This window comes from Rhinatrema bivittatum, chromosome 4 (assembly GCF_901001135.1).
Source record: "Rhinatrema bivittatum chromosome 4, aRhiBiv1.1, whole genome shotgun sequence".
Lineage (NCBI taxonomy): Eukaryota > Metazoa > Chordata > Amphibia > Gymnophiona > Rhinatrematidae > Rhinatrema > Rhinatrema bivittatum.
Window position 1 is genome coordinate 173,703,535 of NC_042618.1, and position 19,852 is coordinate 173,723,386.

A 19,852-nucleotide genomic window follows, 5' to 3' on the forward strand; every position below is an offset into this window, starting at 1 on the left:
ACTGGAAAGCAGGCAGGAATCAGGCACTTTGATAGAACTAGAGGTTGCAGGAGGTAAGATGCCTTCTATCGGAGACAAGGACACGAAAAAATGCATCTGAATTTTGAGGAATGGTGGCATATGTGACCTTGGACTGGGGGATTAATTTGTAGGGGAGTTAGTATAGTGGATTTAAGCACAATAGCCATACTAATCATGTTTAGATGAATTGTGACTCTCTTCCTCCTAGTGAGAGTATGGTGGGGGGTTCTTTTAGTCCTGGCTCTAGATTATTGATGTATTTTTTTTCTTGTGTATTTTATGTTGTATTATTTATATGATGTAGTTTGATTGTTACATGTGTTTCATGTAAACTGCCTTGTGTTGAATTTGTTTCATGGAAGGTGGTATAAAAAAAAAAAAGGCATAATCTAACAAAACAAATAACCAAAAAGCACCTTGCTGTGCTGTTTCATCAGTGTCATTCCAGAGATTCTCTCCCATGCCACCTCTGCCTCTCCCAGCTAGGCCTAACCTTTCCTCTGCTCCAATGGCCATATAGTATTTCATTTGAGCTGGAATTCAGAAGCAGATCTATTTTACATCGCTAAGCTGATTCTGCCACGTCTTGAGGTCAGCTCAGTGAACTAAAAAAGATTCAAACAAAAAAAAAAAAACCTGTTTAAACGTGCCCTGGATATTGTAAAGGAGAAGAAATTCCAAGAGTCTGGTGAATGGTCTGAAAGAGAACGCCGAGTAGAGAACCCAAATACAATTATACTGTGCCGGGGCAAAGCAGAAACTGTCCCCATCTATGGCCCCCCTCATAGAGCTAGGAGCTCTCAGTCCATCCGTCTCTGTCGCTTCTGCTTCAGAAAATGGGAAATTACTGCTGGTTGCTCAGCTGCAAGCTCCAGTTGCCAGTGTCTGTCAGGAAAACCCGCTGGGACTACAGAGCTGTAGGGGCATTTCCACAAAAATGAACAAAACAAATAGCAGAAGTTATGGATGTAATAAAAGGATTATGCATTTTCAAATTTCACGTTTCTAAAAGCAATCTCCCCCGCGTAATATTTCTGCCTAATCTTCAGGTACATCGGGTCACGTGCAGGTGTTTGGGCAGAATTACGGAGAAGGACATTACCCTGCTCTTTTGCCTTTGATTCTGTTATAATGAGGATCGGGTGTCTTGACTGTTTTCATTCTATTTAATGGTGAAAAAAAAAAAAAGCTGACAAGGAACACAAGACCATGGTTCTAGCTATTTTCCCATTTGAAATTTTCCCAGAAATTAAAATATGACAAGACAAAGGTGTCAATCCAGGGGCAATCAAAATCTATGCCCTGAATGCTCTCCTGCCCAGTGATAGTTAGAATCACTATTTGTTTTTACTTTCTAAATTCCTATAGGCCAGTCCAGTTCAGCTGAAATCTCAGGTAGGTCAGCACACACTGTGATGTCATTAAGCATTTTTAAAGTGGGCCTTGCCATTGGTTAACGCCTTCTGACTTCATATCTTGTCTAGTTTCCTATCAGGAAAACCCATCTCTAGTGTTTAATAATATATTTATTGCACATAAGTTCACATAGCAAACGTTGCCATAACTGAGTGCACACTTCTGCACTACAGAAAGAAAGGTGGCATCATGAAATATTCACACTTTTTTTAAGGCATAAAGCAAACTGCTCATGTAATAATAACTGCTACGCTATAAAAAATGGAATCCTGTTTAGAAACTTTGTATCTGCTCCTGGTGCTTTAAACATTTCTATAATTCTTTATTGAATCTTAACGTTTCTAAGGGACAGCATCAGACTGCAAAGTAATAAAACTGTTCATTTTTATTTTTTTGCAATTTAAATGTTTATTGAATAATTCTTCCAGCCACGGCTTACCGATGAACACACTGGCATTTAGGAGGGAAAAACAATCTACTGCTCTCAAAATAAGCATAGCATAAAACTGAAGACTCTCTCAAGGGAAAAAGAAACATGAAATTTACAGGGATCACAATCTACAAACTAACTGGACTGGAGCACCCTTCAGTGCCTTGATTTTTTAACTAAACCATGCTCCCCTTCTCTTTATTTTATCACAGAGAAATTAGACTTCAGGTTAAAAAAAAAAGAGGATGATAGAAAATGACATTTTTTTTTAAAGAAATCAACCCTTCCTACTGTTCGTTCTCTACATTTCTTGAAGGAAAAATGGAAGAATTTTTGCTATGAAATTCTACTTAATCCGTGAAGGCCTCCTTGGCAAGAGCCTCCACTGAAACCGATCCAAATCTAGAGCTGAAATATAAAGTGTGGGTCCTGCTGTGAACTATGGAGGACACGAGGCAGGCAGGCTTAGCAGAGACAAGGGACTCAGCAACAGGTTATGATCTGAGAGACAGTCGCAGCAGGAGTGAGGAGGGACATGGGTGGCCGATTCGGTTCAAAATAATCAGTAAAAAAAGAAAGTCTAAAATCGGGTCGGTCTCATCGAAAGCAACAAGTTAGGAACATCTGCTACGCCTCTTACTCAGATCATGTCCCAGCTAAGACATAGGTCTGAGTGACTAGACACCCCCGTGTGGCTCTTAGGAGCCTTCTTTGACAACACAGAACGAGCCCCTCACTATCCGTACAGAGAGGGCCCAGACAGTACCGTGAATACAAAGACACAGCACAAAGAAAGAGAGCGTAAAGACGGTGCTGGGAGAATTCAGGGAGTCATCCAGCGAGCAGTACAGACCCGGTAACGCGATTAGAGAGAGAGAGAGAGAGAGAGAGGACGTAGTGCAGCGAGGGCTGGCACTGCAGCTGGCACTCAGGAGCCCGGGCGGGAATGTCCGGCAGCGGCCGCCAGGTGGCGCTGTGCCTCTCTCGGTCTCTGCCTCCCTCCGCCCCCTCTCTGCCCGGCTCTGGAGCAAGGACCGCAGCGCTGCTCGGCTCACTCTGCCCTGCAGCCCGCCGACACAAAGGGGAGGGGGGCGGAGAAGCCGGCCAAGCAAGGGAGCTAAGCCAGGAGGCGGCAGCAGCAGCCCTCCGAGCCCCCCCCTCCCCCTCCCCCCGCGCGGACGCCGCCGGAAAACTTCCCGCCTCAGGGATCCCGGGCGTGCAGCATCCGAGCCTGATCCGAGCCGTAGGGGAGGGGGGTGTGCAGCCGCGCGGCCCCCAAGAAACTTTCCGTGCCCTGGACCAGGCTGAAATCCATTTGCTCGCCCGGGGGGCAGACGGACCCGCGCCCCCTCCGGATCTCCCGCTGAAGTGCCCCAACTCCCTGCAGCGGGCGGGGAAGGGGGGCTCTCGGGAGGCTGCAAGAAGTTTGCCTCTTCCAGCGGTCCATTGCACGGGCGGCCTCCTGAACCCCCCGGGGGCCGGGGCGAGCAGCTGGCTCTCTGGATTGCATCGTCCCCGCCCCCCCCCCCCCCTCCGGCACCGGGGACCCTTCGGATCGCCCTCGCCCCGCCGTCGGAGAGCTGACTTGCCGGGGAGGGACTGTCCCGGAGTTCGTCCGGGGACAGCAGCGCACGAGGGATTATAAAACTTCGCCGTCGGACCATGCTGGGGATGTGCAGCTGGGAAGTGGCCGTTTGCATCTTGGTTCAGCAGATGATCTTTCCGGCCAGGGCTCAAGGTCGGTGTGCTCAGTGCTTTTTTTTTTTTTTTTTTTAATTATTATTATTTAAGGGGGGGGGGGGCGGGGTTCACCGCTTTCTGTGCTTTTCAGATTCATTAGACCAAATTATTTGGGTTCTGACTTGGCATTGTTATTGCTAAAAGTAATTCATCCACATTGTCACCATCAGTATACTTAATATTCCAGGGACACACTTTATTTGCAGTATGGTTGGTAGTTAGAAAAACTAATATTGTTACTGCTGGGCATGGGTGGAAGTAATGTATTATAGTGTATCAATGCACCCAGTACCTTTTATGAGTATATTTGTATACAGTGGACACGTGACATTTGATATATGTACATATTTGCATTTTCCCCCAGTTTTTCTTAGCAAATAATTTACACCTGCAGGCAGTTTTGATGTTCGAGCCTGCTGACGGCTGCGGGATGTTGGTAGTGAATTGTTCTTAGCCCGGCTCTTCCCCTTGCGTTCTGGGCTTTATACCGAGATCGCTTTCTATCACAAGCGGGAAAGCGCTGGGCCACCAGTCCTTTCCGTTTGCTAAGTTGGGACTGTGCAGATCGGATCCGAGGAGCGTATATTTCTGATTTATAGTCCGCTTTTTTGGCACTTCAAAGTAAAAAAAAGAAAGCAGGAGAAGATAAAAGAGGGGAAAGGCAGAAAGTGAGGAATTTACACGCCAGAGATTGTAACAATAAAGATTAGACAGGAAAGGAAGAAAAAAAAAAAAAGTACAGAAGCCCAGTAAAAGTGAAGGAAAAGTCCCCGGACCCAGTCAGCCTGCTGCCTAATTAGGTTGCTTAGTCCGGGAGCTGCCGGTGACGGCTGGGGGAGCATTGGATGCAGCGCGCAGTCTGATGCGCTTCACGCGCGCTCTTGCCCACTCGTCCTGCCTAGCGAGTCATCACCAATGCTTTTCACGCGTCTGTGCCCGGATCCCACTGCTGAAAGGCAACATGTGCCCTCGCCGGCTGGAAGGATTTACACCAGACCCCCCCCACCCAAACAGGAACCCCAGAAAACGGATCCTTGGCGTTAGAACAAGCTGGCTTGTGAATGTGGCTAGCTGAGACTCGTCTTTGCCAGGCAGTGCTTGATGAAATCTCTTGGTTCGGCATTACTGCCCTTGAAAAAATAATTCATTCCATAAAAAAAAAACCAAGAACCAAAATTTGAGTGTAAATAAATAACCATATAGAGGGGACCTGCCCAGCCATTGGCACTGCAACCCAGCTGTTGCTTCCATTGCCACTGGCAGCTGGCCACTGGTGGGCAAACAGAAGTGCTAATCATGTCATAGTCACAGCAGCAGTCTGAGCCCTTGGCTGGCCGGGTTGTGTATTTATTGTATTATCTCTTTTTTTTTTTGTTTGTTTGTTTATGATCTGCGCTTCACACGTTATGTTGGAAGTTGTGGGATAAAAATGAACTACAACCACTGGATTCCTCTTCAGTCCTTTTGTAGTGAGGAGAATAGCTGGTTTCCAGCCCTGCTGTTCCAGTGCCATTCCTTCAGGGGATTCTCCTTTTCTTGTAGCCCCTCTCCGAGGAGCAGAAGCCCCGCTCCGGTGGCAGTGACTGATTCTGCTCTGCCGAGCAATTGCTGACCCCATACCTTCATGCAAATCCTCCTCCGGGCTCTGGGTAGCATCTGCATCTGGTGCTATCTGTGTACACAGTTTGTATTGATCCAGGCTCCAGTGAGTCCCCAGCCTGCTTAGAAAAGCAGAGCGAACATGATTTAGATCTGCCAGGGTCCAGTCCATATTGCCTGTCTTGGTTTTTTTTTTTTTAAGCATCTCACGTGCAGCGACTACAAGGGAAAGCAGCTCAGATTAGCAGCACATTTCTGGCCGGGTTCCCTTTTTTCCTTCTCCATTTTTTGTGCCCAAGGGTTCAACCTGTGCACTTCTTTATTCGGCGCAGTTTTCCTCCTGTTCAGAAAAGAAATCTTTATCAGAAATTTGCCTGGATAAGAAGCTTCCTCTCAGAGCTGCTTGCTGCAGGTCACCTCATAGACTTGCTCCTCCACTTGAAAAGATGCAGAGCACTGCAACGATTTAGAAAAGTTAAGAAACCAGTCGTGGTCTACGAGCACAGTATCATAAAACCACATTTTCCCCATTCATTTGAATATTGGGGGGTGGGAGGGCTTTTGGCTGGGATTCAGAGGTGCTAGACCAGTCTCCCCTCTGCCCTACTTCCCTGCTTGACCTTGATTAACTCCCTAGGACTCCCTGCACCCCAGTTTTAATGCCACCTCTAACCACTGACTTGTCTTTGAGCCGGGGGAAGCCGCTTTATCTCTCCGTTCCTCTTACTTGGACCAAATTGAAAACCAGGCATTTGTCTTCCCCTGGCTTTCTTGGTTAGAAAAACAATCAATTACATTATTTTATGACTCCCTCCACAGGAGGCTGAAGCACATTAAACCTGCAGGAAAAAAAAAAAAGTGCTGGGCTCTCACTTTATCAAACATCTTTTTCTTTTCCTGATCAACTTGTGCAGCAGGACTTCTTAGGTACCGCTGAATGATGGCTTTTCTTTCTTTCTTTCTTTTTTTTTGAATGGCAAACAAGAAGCTTTGCAAAGCAGCTCCTCCAGCCTGCCTTGGCACAGCAAGCAGGCAGGCTCTCAACTAGCAATCACACAGGCATCTTCCCTGAAGCCCCCAACCTCAAGTCCCAGGGCTTTGAAAGTCTAATATTTGGTTGGCTTTCTATGAACAGCTGCGTTCAAAAGTGAGTGGCGGCCTTTTTTTTTTTTTTACAGGCTGGTATCACACTGCAACACCTGCCTGCCCCCACCCCCTCTTATCCGCAGACCCGTCAAGACAACAATGCAGAAGGCTGAGATTTACATTAAGAAGACGGCGGTGTTGTCGTCTGTCCAAAGCTGCAGAAGGTTATTGCAGCACACCCCTTGCTTATAAGGGGGGAGGGGGGGGGGGGAGAAAGGAAAAAAACATGGAGACAATTGAAAAGTAGATTTGTTCCCGAGCACAATGAGTTCTCGGTGCCGTGAGAGCTGACAGGTCTGGGCAGAAACGTGTTATTATTACCTAGCGCTGTGCTCGCTGCTGCGATCCGGAGCCAAGGCTCCTGTGCTTTTAGAAAGCACAAGACAATTAGACACATTTATCTTTCAGGGAAGGGGGGAGGGGGTGAGAAGGTGGGGGTCTGGGAGACCTTGGGGGCAGCACAGAAGTGTCTAATGACTCCCTGGACCCAGGATGAGGAAGGCCTTTTCTATTTCTTGGCCTGGCTTGGAGAAATGACTAGGGGGAGAAGAGAAGCAGAGGCATCTGAAGAGTATATTTTGCCCTCATTAAGGAAATCCTTTCCCTCAGACCTGGGATTGTTAAAAATCTTTCATTAGTTCCTGGAAGCTTCAAAACCTTTTGTAATGATTCTGATGCTCTTTGGAAAGGTGTCACACTTCGGTTTTTTACCTCTGCTGATGCTCTCTCTCCCCCCCCGTCTCTCCCTCCTTGCATTTCCTTTCCTTCTGGCTTCTTTTGTTTAACAGTTTGAGCTGTAGGAGAGCTGAATGTGATAAAAAAAAATAATAAAAAAAAAACTCCCGTTGTTCTGTAATGCAAGGAAATTACCAAGCTGCAGTCAAAGGGATTGAAATAAAATTCTCTTCTGAGCAGGCCGGCAAGCCAGCACCCAGAGTCCTGCAGAGCCTTCTGAACAGCTAATCACATGGGCTGCCTTCATCCATTACCAGAAGGAGAAGCAAAAAATGGGCTCTTTGACTGGGTTTCTGTGATGCGGCGCCTTCTTAACAGAATTTTATTTGTCTAGCACCTCTCAAGCAAAGAAGCTGGGCCAGCCAGCTCCAGAACGGAAGCCCTACCCCTGGCCACCTCTGGGGAGAGAGGCCCGCGTCCTGTAAGAGGAGGCGGGTGTGTGTGGGGGGGGGGGGGGGGGAGGACAAAGTGTAATGTCGTGACTCGCTTACAGGTGGGACAGAGCTGCTGCTTCCCAACCTTTTCAAGCCAAAGGCCCACCAGCTCCCCCGGAGCAGGCAGGGCAGGCCTGTGGAGGCCCCCTATGGACAAAAGAACTAAGAACATAAGAACATAAGAAAATGCCATGCTGGGTCAGACCAAGGGTCCATCAAGCCCAGCATCCTGTTTCCAACAGTGGCCAATCCAGGCCACAAGAACCTGGCAAGTACCCAAAAACTAAGTCTATTCCATGTAACCATTGCTAATGGCAGTGGCTATTTTCTAAGTCAACTTAATTAATAGCAGGTAATGGACTTCTCCTCCAAGAACTTATCCAATCCTTTTTTAAACACAGCTACACTAACTGCACCAACCACATCCAACTGGCCAGGGATGCGCCCGCAAGCCTCACCAGTGCCTCTCCCAAATTCTAAAGCAGAGGCAGAGAGGGGGGGGATAGACACCGGGACCCCGTCGTAATGCACCAGCTGCCACAGGAGAAGGAAGAAGCAGCTGTGGTGCAGGCAGCCGGCTCCGCTGGTTACCGCCGGAGCTCCTTCACTGCTGCTGCTGACAGCCCTCAAACAGGCCCCGATGCAGCCTCGGCGCCCCCGTTAAACGGGCGTTCGTGATTGAGCGCCCGCTCTCTTCACCCGCGCTGATCCACCTCTCCCGGGCGCCCGATTTAATATTTAAAAGAGCTGCCGCGGTAAAAAAAAAAAAAAGGGAGGCGCTAGGGGGGAAACTGTGCGTCCCTAGCGCCTCCTCAGCGTCGGGCGCCCGGGAGAGGTGGCTGTCAGAGTGGGTTAGGAAAACGGACGCTCGATTTTAGGAGCGTCCCTTTTTCCTAACCCGACCGCCGGCACATTTTTTAAAAATTATTATTTATTTTGTTCCCTTGCTCCTTTTTTCATTCTTCCAGCTTAATATGGCCACGATATTACATCAGAGGGACCACAAGGGGCTCCTCAAGAATTAACGCCCGCTCCGGGGCAGGTGTTAATTTTTGAGAGTAAAAAAGTGTGCCTTGGGTTTGGATGCTTGTTTTGAACGTGCTGATCCCCTTAAGAACATAAGAAATTGCCATGCTGGGTCAGACCAAGGGTCCATCAAGCCCAGCATCCTGTTTCCAACAGAAGCCAAAACCAGGCCACAAGAACCTGGCATAAGGGGTTTTGGACGCGCGTGTAAAGCCATGCGCCTGGCTGAGCGCACTGTATTGCATCGGCCTGCATGTGACTCACATCCAGGGCTCAGCGCACGCTCTCCCCCTCTCACTCAGCCTGGGGATAGGACAGAGGCTTGAAGGACTCAGACGGGGAAGATGAGGAGATGCTGAGTGCGTGGTGTATGTTGCTCAAAATGGGCACCAGCTGTTCATGCCACACTCCGGGGCTCATGCTTTAGCTGGGAAGAGGGAGGCGTGCATGATTACAGATGTTCTCAGAAAGGAGCTCCTACGTGTTAAAAAGCCACCACTGGTGATTCTTGTTGCTGTGAGCCACTGAAAGCAGAGCCCGGGTGCTGGCCAGGATCTGAGCCTCAGGCAGTGGTGGCTTTTCCGTGGCACCTCTGATTCAAGTCTGAAGGTGCACTGGTTGGCAAACGCTGGAACAGAGGACAAGTGACTTGAGCTGGATGGCACAGCAAGTCAGTGGCAAAAAAAACCAAAAAACAAAACAGGTTTGGTAGCCAGGAACCCTGATGCCCAGATATATATGTGGAACACTTCTTGTACTCAGAAATCCCTCTCACTCTTTGAGTCTAGCAAGCCACATCGCATCTCCCTCCTCTCCTTCTCTCTCTCTCCCCCACTGACTTGTTTCCTGGTGGTCTCTCCTACTCATGGTTTCTGGTTCCCTCCCTCCCCATTCTCGCTTCTTTTCTCCCTCCCCTTTGGGAAGGCTGCTGCTCGCTCTTCTCCCCTGAGTTATGAAGCAGTTTTCAGGGCTGTGAGCGGTCTCCTGCCAGCACGGGCAGATATGAAATTTCCTTTATTGAAATAGATTTTCTGTTTTTATGGGTTTTGTAGAGAAAAGCCTCGGTGAAAGCATTTCTGGGCTCATATTTCGTGTTTTTCCTTTTCACAGATAGTGAATTTAGAATCCCAAACCAAAATGTGTTCTTAGTTTTGAAATACCTTGCAGCAGCCTCGGACCTCGCAGTTTCTTTCTGCATCTTATATCCAGCTTTTCATGTGAGCATAATTATCCCCTCCCCACATCTTTTAATCTCATGGGGGTCATTTTTAGTCAGCGACACTGAGGGAGGCAGATCCCCTGGGGAAGCAAAGCCAAGTGCCGTATGCTCTATGGCTGAAACAAAATTCCTTTCCTATCCTGTGTGCTTCCTTTTCTAGTCTCCTTTCCTCCGCATGCCCTTTTCCAGCTGTTCCTGTTGGGAGATCAGAGAGAATTCAGGAGTGGGTTAAGCACAAGAACCTCCAACATTATTCCAAATTGTTTTTGTTCACAAGAAGAAAGCCGGGTTTCTTTCTCCCAGAAGGTGGCTAGTGCCGCATCCCCCCCTTCTTGTAGCACTAGCCACCTTCTCGGAGTATATAGCACTATGCATGCACCCACTGCAGCCAAGTTTAACATGGAATAAGTCGGAAAATGAGACCTGGCTTTTTTTTTTTTTTTTTATATATATAATGACCAGTGTTCACCTCTGTTAAATTAAAACTGTAAATTATATATTATTTCTTGTTTGTTTCCATGAGCTGTCTTGACCTCCCCACACCATGCTTCCCAAATGAATCCGCATGCTAAGATCCATCAAGCTGCTCCATTTGCCCTTCACTTTTTCCTTTTGCTGGGAGAATGGCCCCACATGGCCCTGCCGGGGAAGCACCAGCTGTCAGAATGCAAAATATTGTATGGTTTTTTTTTACTCTGACTCTGGGGAGAGCGCCCTTCGCATCCCAGTTTACCCGGCTGGGTTTCAGCTGCCTTTTTTTTTTTGACAGGCGAGCAATTTCCAGGGTTTGCAGTTGGCAGGAGCCGGATTTTTATAAACACGAGGTCCCCATGCAGACAGGCCAGCCCTGGCGCTGTGCAGGGAAATGACAGGGAGAGGAGGAGGATATGAGTGTGGAGAAGAGGTGAAGTCCCTCCCGTGTCCATTTGTCTTCAGAAATGAGCGTTATCCTAACGCCGCCGAGACGCCTTGATTAATTGGGGGTTGGCCCTAATTGGTCTGTAAAAAAAAATAAAAAAATGCTTGAACTCCTTTGGCCTCTTTCCCTGCCATTAAAGATCTTCCAGCGTGTCGGCGCTTAAAAAGCCTTAGAAAGTGGCTCCCAAGTGAGCAAAGTATATTGAGCTTAAAATAAGCTTTTCCCCTCGCGCAGAAATTTCCTAATGAGCGGCGAGCGCCGAGCAGAACAGCAGCAGGCAGCCGGTAATGAGGATAAAGCGGCCACGGGAGAGCGCCACGGACCACTTCCACCTGCCCCGGCCACGGTTTCCTGCACGTGGAAGCGGAGCGGAGGTGCCTTACTGGCTCCACTCCAGACTCCTAACAAACAACCTTTTTTTTTTTTTGCACGGAAGTTTACTTTTTAAGAGGAGCGGAATTATATTTTCGTGATGATTGTTTTTCACCGTAAGAGGCATCGCGAGCTGACCTGTTTTTTTTTTTTTCCCCTGCTATCCCTAATGAATATGCACGAGAGAAATGCACACGTCTTGCCTCAAATGGAACCCACTTGCGTATTCAGTAGGCTGTCCTGAAAACCAAATCGGTTTGCAGCCCTCGGAGATAAAATGAGAATATGGTCCATGCTGAATGCGGGGAATTCTTCCTACTTGCTGAAGATAAAGATTAACGGAAGGCCGCCTCCCTGCTAGTAATGCCTTGGGTTGTGGGTGTCTTCATGTGACTAGGAGATGGTTGCAGGGTGGGTGGTGGTTAAACTCTCTTTGAGAGCATTCTTGGCTCTCTGGGCTCATTTTTACCAGAAGAAGGGGCAGGACACAGTGGAAGTGGCAGTTAAACCTGGGCTGGTCGGAAGCGCTCTTATGGACATTGACCCGGAGCTGAGTGGCCTGCAGTATATTTTTTTTTGGAAACTATTTTAGGGTTTTGCGGAAAGGAGAACTGGGAATAAAGAGCTTCGCTTATCAAACCAGAAGCAACGTTCATCTTTACCTTTCTGCCCTCATAGAGACTTTCCACTTTGTTCCCAGGGGGATCCGGGCCGGTCCTCTCTTTGCAGGATGAGTGAACACTGACCAGGGGCACAGTTCGCACGGTTTCGGCTTTTCACTGTACACTGTACACTAACAGGCCAAATGCAATACCGTGCGCTGCGGCCAGTGGACGCGCGTTTTGGATTCGCGTCCATAACCCCTGATGCAAAATGGGGATTAGCGCATCCAAAATGCACGTCCAATTGGGCGCATAGCTAATGGCGCTCATCACATGTAAAGTGCATGCAGATGAGGCTATTAGCTAATCCCCGTGATGCCAAAAATTTCCCACTTGGCCAATGCATCCTTGCAACGTGGCAAATTTTACGTCAGTCTGGGCTAATGTAAAGGTCTTCCGAGCCTAAGGGCTCATTGTGAAAAAAAAACAAACTTCCTGCTTTCTGTGATCCCTTCTCCTAGTATCATCAAGATACTAAGTAGGAGGGATCTCAGAAAGTGGAATCATGTAAAAAAAAAATTATTTCTGGGCACCCAATATACACCCATCACATACATGGTGCAGGCCTCAATGAGCATATCTGCCTGACATGGTTGAATTGCCTGTTTCTAGTGCACGGCCCTGAGATAGAGTTGTACAAGCGTTTAGGCCGACGCAGTACCCGCGTGCATAAATCGGGGGCTCTCCTAACGTGCGTCGATCCACCTGTCCCGGGAGTCCGATCTAATATTAAAATTAGCTGCAGTGGTAAAAGGAGACGCTAGGGGGAAACTGTGCGCCCCTAGCGCTTCCTTGGCATGGGCCGCCCAGGAAATGTGGCCGTCAGGGCAGGTTAGGAAATGGACACTCAATGCAAGCGTCCGTTTTCTCCTGCTAGCAGCACAATATACAACCACAATATACATGGCTTGGACCGTGTATATTGTGGATGTATACTGGGCACCCAGGCATTTTTTATTTATTTTTTTTTTTTTAGCAATTTTTTTTTTTTTTTTACACGATTCCACTTTCTGGGGTCCTTCCTACTTAGTGTCATGATGATACTAGTAGAAAGCAGGAGTTTTGTTTTTTTTACAATGAGCGCTTGATCGCGGCAGATCTTTACGCCAACCCTGGGCTGGTGTACAATTTGCCACATCACAAAGGCGTATTGGCTGCGCAGGACATTTTTTTGCATCACGGGGATTAGCTAATAGCACTCATCTACATGCACTTTACATGCGATGAACGCTATTAGCGACGCGCTCTATTGGAGACGCTAATCCCCGTTTTGCATTGGGGTTATGGACGCGCATCCAGTCGCGTTTTGAGCCGTGCGCTGGCCGCAGCGCATGGTATTGCATCGGTCTGATTGTGAGCCGTCTCCTCAGGGTGCTTCCTACAGGGCTGGGGATTCAATTAGACAAACTAGGCAGGTGCCTAGAGTATCAAACATTTGAGGGTGGCAAAATCCCACCAGCACAGGTTCAGAGTGGTGCTGTGCCAGAGCCAATACAGCCAAACAAGGGGGGGGGCACTGTGCTGAAACCATTGCTGCTCTTGGGAGGGAGGATGTGCTGTGCTGGAGTTACCACCAGCAGGCAGGTTGAGGGAGGGAGGTGCATGACGAAAAGTTCGCCTAGGGCACCAAATACTCTTGCACCAGCCCTGGCTTCCTAGAAATCCCAGAATGCTTTGCTTGAGCCCTCCTGCCAGCATCTTGCTTGGCCTCACAATACCCTTTTGCCCTCCCTTTTATTTACAACCCCAGAACTGGTACAAAGGGCATATTTTAAATGCAGCCTCAGCAGTAGAATAAAGGGATGAAGCTCCTTCCTCTCCCAACCCCCCAGCTTCCCAGATTCTATGGTTATGCAAATTAGAGTATGGAGTCTTATTTCAGTGAATCGGGGAATGTTTAAAACAAAATGCATCTGGAATTTGTCAGGTCACCTCACCCCCCGGGATTGAACAGGAGGCTCCATGTCATGAGGGACAGCCTGAGTCAATCCTGATTATACCCCAATGCATCTAGGGACTTGTAGTCTTCTGCCCTTTCTTTTCTTTTTTTTATAAGATAAATTGCAACCAGAAGTCCCCAGATGCACTGGGGTAATAGCGAGTGTGGCTCAGCCTGCTTGTCCCTTATGACATGGAGCTTGGTGGCAACCCTACCCTTAGTGCTGTCAAATAAGCCATGTATTGATGGGGGTAGTTTTTCTCTCCAAAGGATAAAGCACTCCTCACTTGACCCCAGTCATGGCAAACAATCCTCAAACTTCACACAGCTGCTTCTAAATTGGGGGGATGGCAGCAAATTATTTCTTACCCCTCTAATTTCAGAGTCCAAAACCAGAATTCTGGCCTTAGTGAATTTGGTTTTTTTTTTTTCCACACATGCACAATTTACCATCGGAGCTATTCCAGCCACGCAAGGATTCCGTCAGCCAGGGAGGATCGATAGAAAGTGGGAGGGAGAGAGCAAAGAAAAGGCAACCCTGAGAACGCCTTAAAAACTGCAAAGGGAGGAAAAGACTGAGGCCAGGCCTTAACAATCTCCTCTGACCCCACTTCAACTCGTAAAAAGGAGGGAGAAAGCTGCTGAGGAAGGGTCATAAAAATCAGAGAACAGCTGACATTTATGAAGAAATGAAAGTTTAATTACAACTGAGAGCCTTACCAGTAGCATGTATTTATTGATTATTCACAGCAGAAAAATAACTAATTGATCAGGGCCTCTTGCTAATTACCAAAAGCAACGATCAGCGCTGACATTACACAGTCAGTCACAGGTCTAATGGAGTTAGAATCTCATAGCTGAAATGCTGCAGAGGCAGTGCTGCCAGTCTGGCTCTCTCTCTGTCCATGAGATTATGATCCAGCCCTGGCTTTTCCGCCTTTCAGCTTATCATGTTAGTGGTGTACAGGAGGGGGCTCTCAAACTCCGGTCCTCGAGGGCTGCAGAGCGGCCAGGATTTCAGGGTAGCACCAATGAATATGCATGGGATCGATCTGCATACGACTGAGCCCGTTTGTATGCGTGCAAATATGTTTCATGCATATTCATTAGGGATATCCTGAAAACCCAACCAGTTTGCGGTCCTCGAGGAGCAGAGTTTGAGACCCCCGATGATAAGCATGGGGGATTAGGGAATGGAATGGATGCGCACATTCTGTTTTTGGTCAGTCTTCAAGAGCTGCAGGCAGGTTTGGTTTTCAGGATATCCTCAACGAATGTGCATGAGATAGATGTACATTCTGCACAATGGAGGCAGCGCATGCAAAATGATTCTCACGCACACTCGTTGTGGATAGCCTGAAAACCCGGCCTGTTTGTGGCTCTTGAGGACTGGAGTTGGCTACCCCTGCCCTAGGTGATCCTAATAGTAGTTCAATTAACTTGTATAGTTGCCAGCTGACTCCAGATTCGCCCCCACAGATCTGATCCAGTTCTGCAAGATAACAAGCAGAAGAGGCAGCAGGATGGGAGGCAGGAAAACAAGGAGTGGGGTAACATGCACATGGTGCCAGGCGGGTTAAGCTGGCATCACTGCTTCACACGTGCCCCCTCCCCCTCCCACCCAGCTTTCTCATGCTCTGTCTCCGGTGTGTCCAAAAAAGCCAGAAATCAATCTGCAGGCAATAGTAGCAGGGAATAGGACAGCGTCATTGGGTAACCTCACCTTCTCTCTCCCATTCCCATTCAAAGGACTGGGACTCTTTCTGACTGTAGTCTCTCTCCTAGGAGCCCTAGTAACTTCCTTCTAGGGGAAGCTGAAGTGTTCCTAGTTTGCCTTGAGTAGTATTTTGGTGGTAGCGACGGCTATCCATGGTATAGGATAGGCCAGGAGAGAGCCATGCGTGTATATACCTGGGGGCTCGTGGGCAGCGGAGGTTCTGGAAGGCATGCTGTTTCGTGGCTGCTGTCGCCGCGCCGCCGCAGTGGAAGCGTTGCTCGTTGGCAGACATCATGCCTGGCATGGCCACACCCGGCCTTTATTCTTGCGACGCTCGCTCGCATGCCTCCGCTCTTGCCGTGAAGGGCCTCTGATGAATGTTGCCATGGAAACAGCCAGAAGCAGCCGAGATGTCTCGGCTAACCCAAGGCATGGTACTAAAATAGAAACGTTCCACCTTAAGTATGAGGGGTGAGAGATCGGGTTCAGGGAAATACCTCCAGCGGCATTGGCCAGGTGAGGCTAAAGCAGTTGCCCTTTGAAGGGGCGTGCTTCTCCGTGGGAGTCTCGGCGCCGTTATTTTCTTGGATCGGGTCCCTTCTTCTTCTTGGACATGTATTTCCCATCCAGTGGGATCTGCGCTCCTGGTCACTTTGTCCAGCTGAGTTCTGTGGCTTGAGCCATGGGCCTCTACTATCCTGGTGAGCAGTATTGATCCATTTCATTTTTTGCTCTTCCTTTTAGGTCTTTTCCCCTCCACCTCTACTTACCAGTACGTTCCTGCAGACCTAACCTCCATCTCTTCTTTCCACATCTCCGAACCATGCCAGTCTCCTTCCCCTCGTTTTCTCTGCGATCTCGGCCACCTTCAGGCTTTTTCTACCTTCTTTCTTCCTGACCTTATCACCTTGTGTCACCCCCCATGCATGCAGGGTACATAGTAAATGCTGGCAGACAGCATCCCCTTCACTGATCTGGTCCTTTATCATCTTTTATTAAACATTTCAGTCAATAATATGCTATAACCTTTTAATTTTCTTTGGCTGTGTGAACTGGGCCATAAAGTAGATACTGAGCTCTAGCTTGTCAGGCAGTATCGAGAGAGGGGCTCTGCACCCTGGGGATCCTCTTCTGCTCACTATTGTGGCTTTTGGGGCCACAAGCTTTCCTGTCTTAGTGGGTCACACAGATCGCAGAGTTCCAGCGGTAGGTCTCATCGCATCTCTCTGTGTATGTGGGAAGGAGGCTGGAAGCACCTTGCATGCCTGGGCTGGCAGCGAACAGTCAAAGTGGTACGAAATTAGTGACACTGACTGAGCATTTGGAACACCAGGTGGAAAAAAAAAATGTGACATGCAGTGAAATGCGTTGGCCGCTTCCGGCAACAACTCTTACAGAGAAAGAAAACGGGAACCCTGCAGCTTAAAAGAGCCTCACTCTTCCAGCAGTATCTAGCAGTGGATTAAGGAGATTTGGGGCCCAGTGAGAGAGTTTTCTCTGGTAGGTAAATTGGGGATAAATAACAGTTTTATAGAGCAATGTCAATCTGCACAATGTTGTCAGTGGAGATTCCACAGTGCACTCCCTGCTTTCATGGTTTTATAACCTGCGTTATTAGCAATAATAGTAGAACCGCTGGATGCTTGTAAAAGGAATCCTCTCCGCTCGCTCCCTTCCATCTGCAGTGATTGGGCTACAAGAGGAAGGGTGGTTTAAAAGTGAAAAGAATACCAGCCGTAATGAGAATAGAAAAATATGCGGGTACATTGCAGTCTTACTTACAGTACAAAACAGCACCGTGGTTTAACTCAGCTGTAGTCTAACAGAAGTTGAAATTAAAGGTCTTTATTTTCTGCTCCAGGAGGACTTTTGAAATAAAATAATTGGTACCCTGTAATGTAATTAAATAGTTGGCCCAGAACACTCCTAAATCTCCCTCGGTGGGTGATTGAGCTCCTCCTGTAAAGCAGTTCAGTGATTCAGCAATGCTGCTGGTCTGGTGACTTGATTTAAATAGGAATATAAGACTTGCCATACTGGGTCAAACCAAGAGTCCATCAAGCCTAGAATCCTGTTTCCGACAGTGGCCAATGCAGGTCGCAAGTACCTGGCAAGATCCCAAACAGTAAATAGATCCCATACTGCTGATTGTTTATTGATAAGTAGTGGCTGTTTCTTAAGTCTATTTGGTTAATAACAGTTTATGGACTTCTCCAGGAATTTGTCTAAACCTTTTTTAAATGCAGCTGCGTTAACTGCCTTAACCACATCCTCCAGTAATGAAGTCCAGCATTTAATTGTGCGTTGAGTGAAAAAGAATTTTCTCCAATTTGTTTTGAATGTGCTACTTACTAACTTCATGGAGTGTCCCCATGTCTTTGTATTTTTTGAAAGAGTAAATCACCAGTTCACTTTTACCTGTTCTATTTCACTCATGATTTTATAGATCTCTATCATATCCTCCTCCCCCCAACCCCTCAGCTATCTCTTCTCCAAGCTGAATAGACCCTACCTCTTTAGCCTTTCCTCGTAGGGGTGCCTTTTTATCTCCTCATTTTGGTCGCTCTTCTCTGTACCTTTTCCAGTGTAACTATATCTCTATGTGCAGCCTGTACATCTTTCTCTGTCACCTTTCTCCTGCTGGCAGCAGAGTCTGAAGCCAGGAGAGTGCTCAGGTTCTCCCCCCATCCCCAAGCTCGGTTTTTCTTCTTCATTTTTCCCTCCTGCCTCTTCTCATACTTCTTGTCCTTTGGCCTTTAGTCTCATTTCTTTCTTCCCTATATATCACTCTTTTCTTTCCTGTTCTCTTTTTTTATTTTGCAGTCTTTACAATGTTTTCCTCCCTTTTCATATGTTTCCCTTCTGTGCTTTTTATTGAGCTTTTAGAGTGCAGCAGACATAGTGTGAAAGGTACAGGCGTACAGACCGCATTTCAGTTTGGACCATACGCAAGCTGAATTTTATTAAAATAAATGCTGCAAGGATAAACGCTGCCCTTCGGTAATTAAGGAACTGAAACATCTTCCCGTCTCCTTGTCCATTTTCCCACAGCAACATGAATATGGGGAGGGCGATAAGGAAAGCCATTTCTGTAGTACGCTGCCTCTTTATCCATGTAATTGGCTCTTTTGATAAATTGTCCATCTTCTGCGCAGTTAAGGTACCCCACGTATATTCCCGGGATGAGGTTTGGTCAGAACCAAGGTCAGGAAATATTTCTTCATGGAGAGGGTGGTGGAGGCCTGGAATGACCTTCCGGAGGAGGTGGTGAAGACAAAACCAGTGAAAGATTTCAAAGGGGCATGGGATATACAATGTGGATCCCTAAATGCGAGAGGATGGGAATGAAGAAAAGAGTGCATGGGGATAACTTGTTGGTGTGGCGGTTACTACCCTTAACCAATAAGCCTTCATACTGTTGATGCAACTCCATCATTGCTCTCTGCTTCAACGGCAGTGGGAAAAGGGGAACTGGATTCAGACAGCAACCAATGAAGGGCCCTGACATTTACGGTTTGGGGAACAAATAAGCGTGGGGGTAACTTGCTGACGCGGCTGTTACTACCCTTAATCATTAAGCCTGATACTTTTGATGCGGCTCCACCATTGCTCTCTGCTTTCACGGCAGGGCTCAGGAAAAATTGGATTCGGACAGCATCCGAGGGCCCTGACATTTACGGTCTGGGAAACCGATAAGCACGAGGGCAGCCTGCACAGTGCGGCAGATACTGGCATAAGCTTGCTGGGCAGATTGGGTGGATCATTTGGTCCTTTTCTGCCGTCACTTCTATGTTACTATGTTTTCATTATCAAAACCACCCACATATTTTTTGCCTTGAAAAAGTACCGGAGCAAATTTGTGTGCGTACTTTTCTTTTTTTTGTAATTAACATTTTATTGCATTTCGCAGCATAGAGACAACAGTGCAACAACCATATCATCAAATCGACATGGAGCTTGAGTGCTTTTCTGTGGGGCACTAATCAAAGCAAAACTACCTGCCTAGAATTGCTTTGATTATTCCTGCAAACTGTGTGCGTAAAAGCTATCAGCGGGGTATGCAGCAATGCAGGCCATAGGTGTGGGAACTGGGTGGGCCATTTGCGCCCTCGCCTGTCCCAGTGTTTTGTCCAGCCCATTCTGGAAGTGCTGACCACTGGCTCAGCTCTGCACTGCTCTCTGCGTGCTTTCACTGGTCTTGTGAAATGTGCAGATCAGCGCAAGCAAACAGAGCCGCACTGAGTCAGGGAGGAAATCAGCACTTCAGAGACAGTAGGAGAGATTGCATGGTACTAGCTGCTGGGAGTGGGGTCTCCAAGGCATGAGCGGCTGGGGAAAGGGGGGGTTGAGACTGCAGACTGGCTGGGAGGGGAGGGGGCCTGAGACTGGTGGGAAGGGGGGGGTCTGACAACGGACTGGGGAGTGGAGGGGAAGAGACCTGAGACTGAGGAGGTTGGGGAATGAGGCTGGAGATTGG

At 47.9% G+C, this 19,852-nt stretch overlaps 1 protein-coding gene across 4 annotated transcripts in view; it reads left to right on the top strand.

Annotated features, from left to right (window-relative positions):
- Positions 1-2,889: 2,889 nt before the first annotated feature.
- The window catches only part of SDK2 (sidekick cell adhesion molecule 2), a 577,803-nt gene continuing 560,840 nt past the window's right edge, over positions 2,890-19,852 (top strand). For all 4 annotated transcript variants that reach the window (XM_029599248.1, XM_029599249.1, XM_029599250.1 and 1 more), the window contains exon 1: positions 2,890-3,605. In XM_029599248.1, coding sequence (XP_029455108.1) covers positions 3,530-3,605 — 76 coding nt within the window. In that variant the 5' untranslated portion in view covers positions 2,890-3,529. The remainder of the gene's footprint in view (positions 3,606-19,852) is intronic.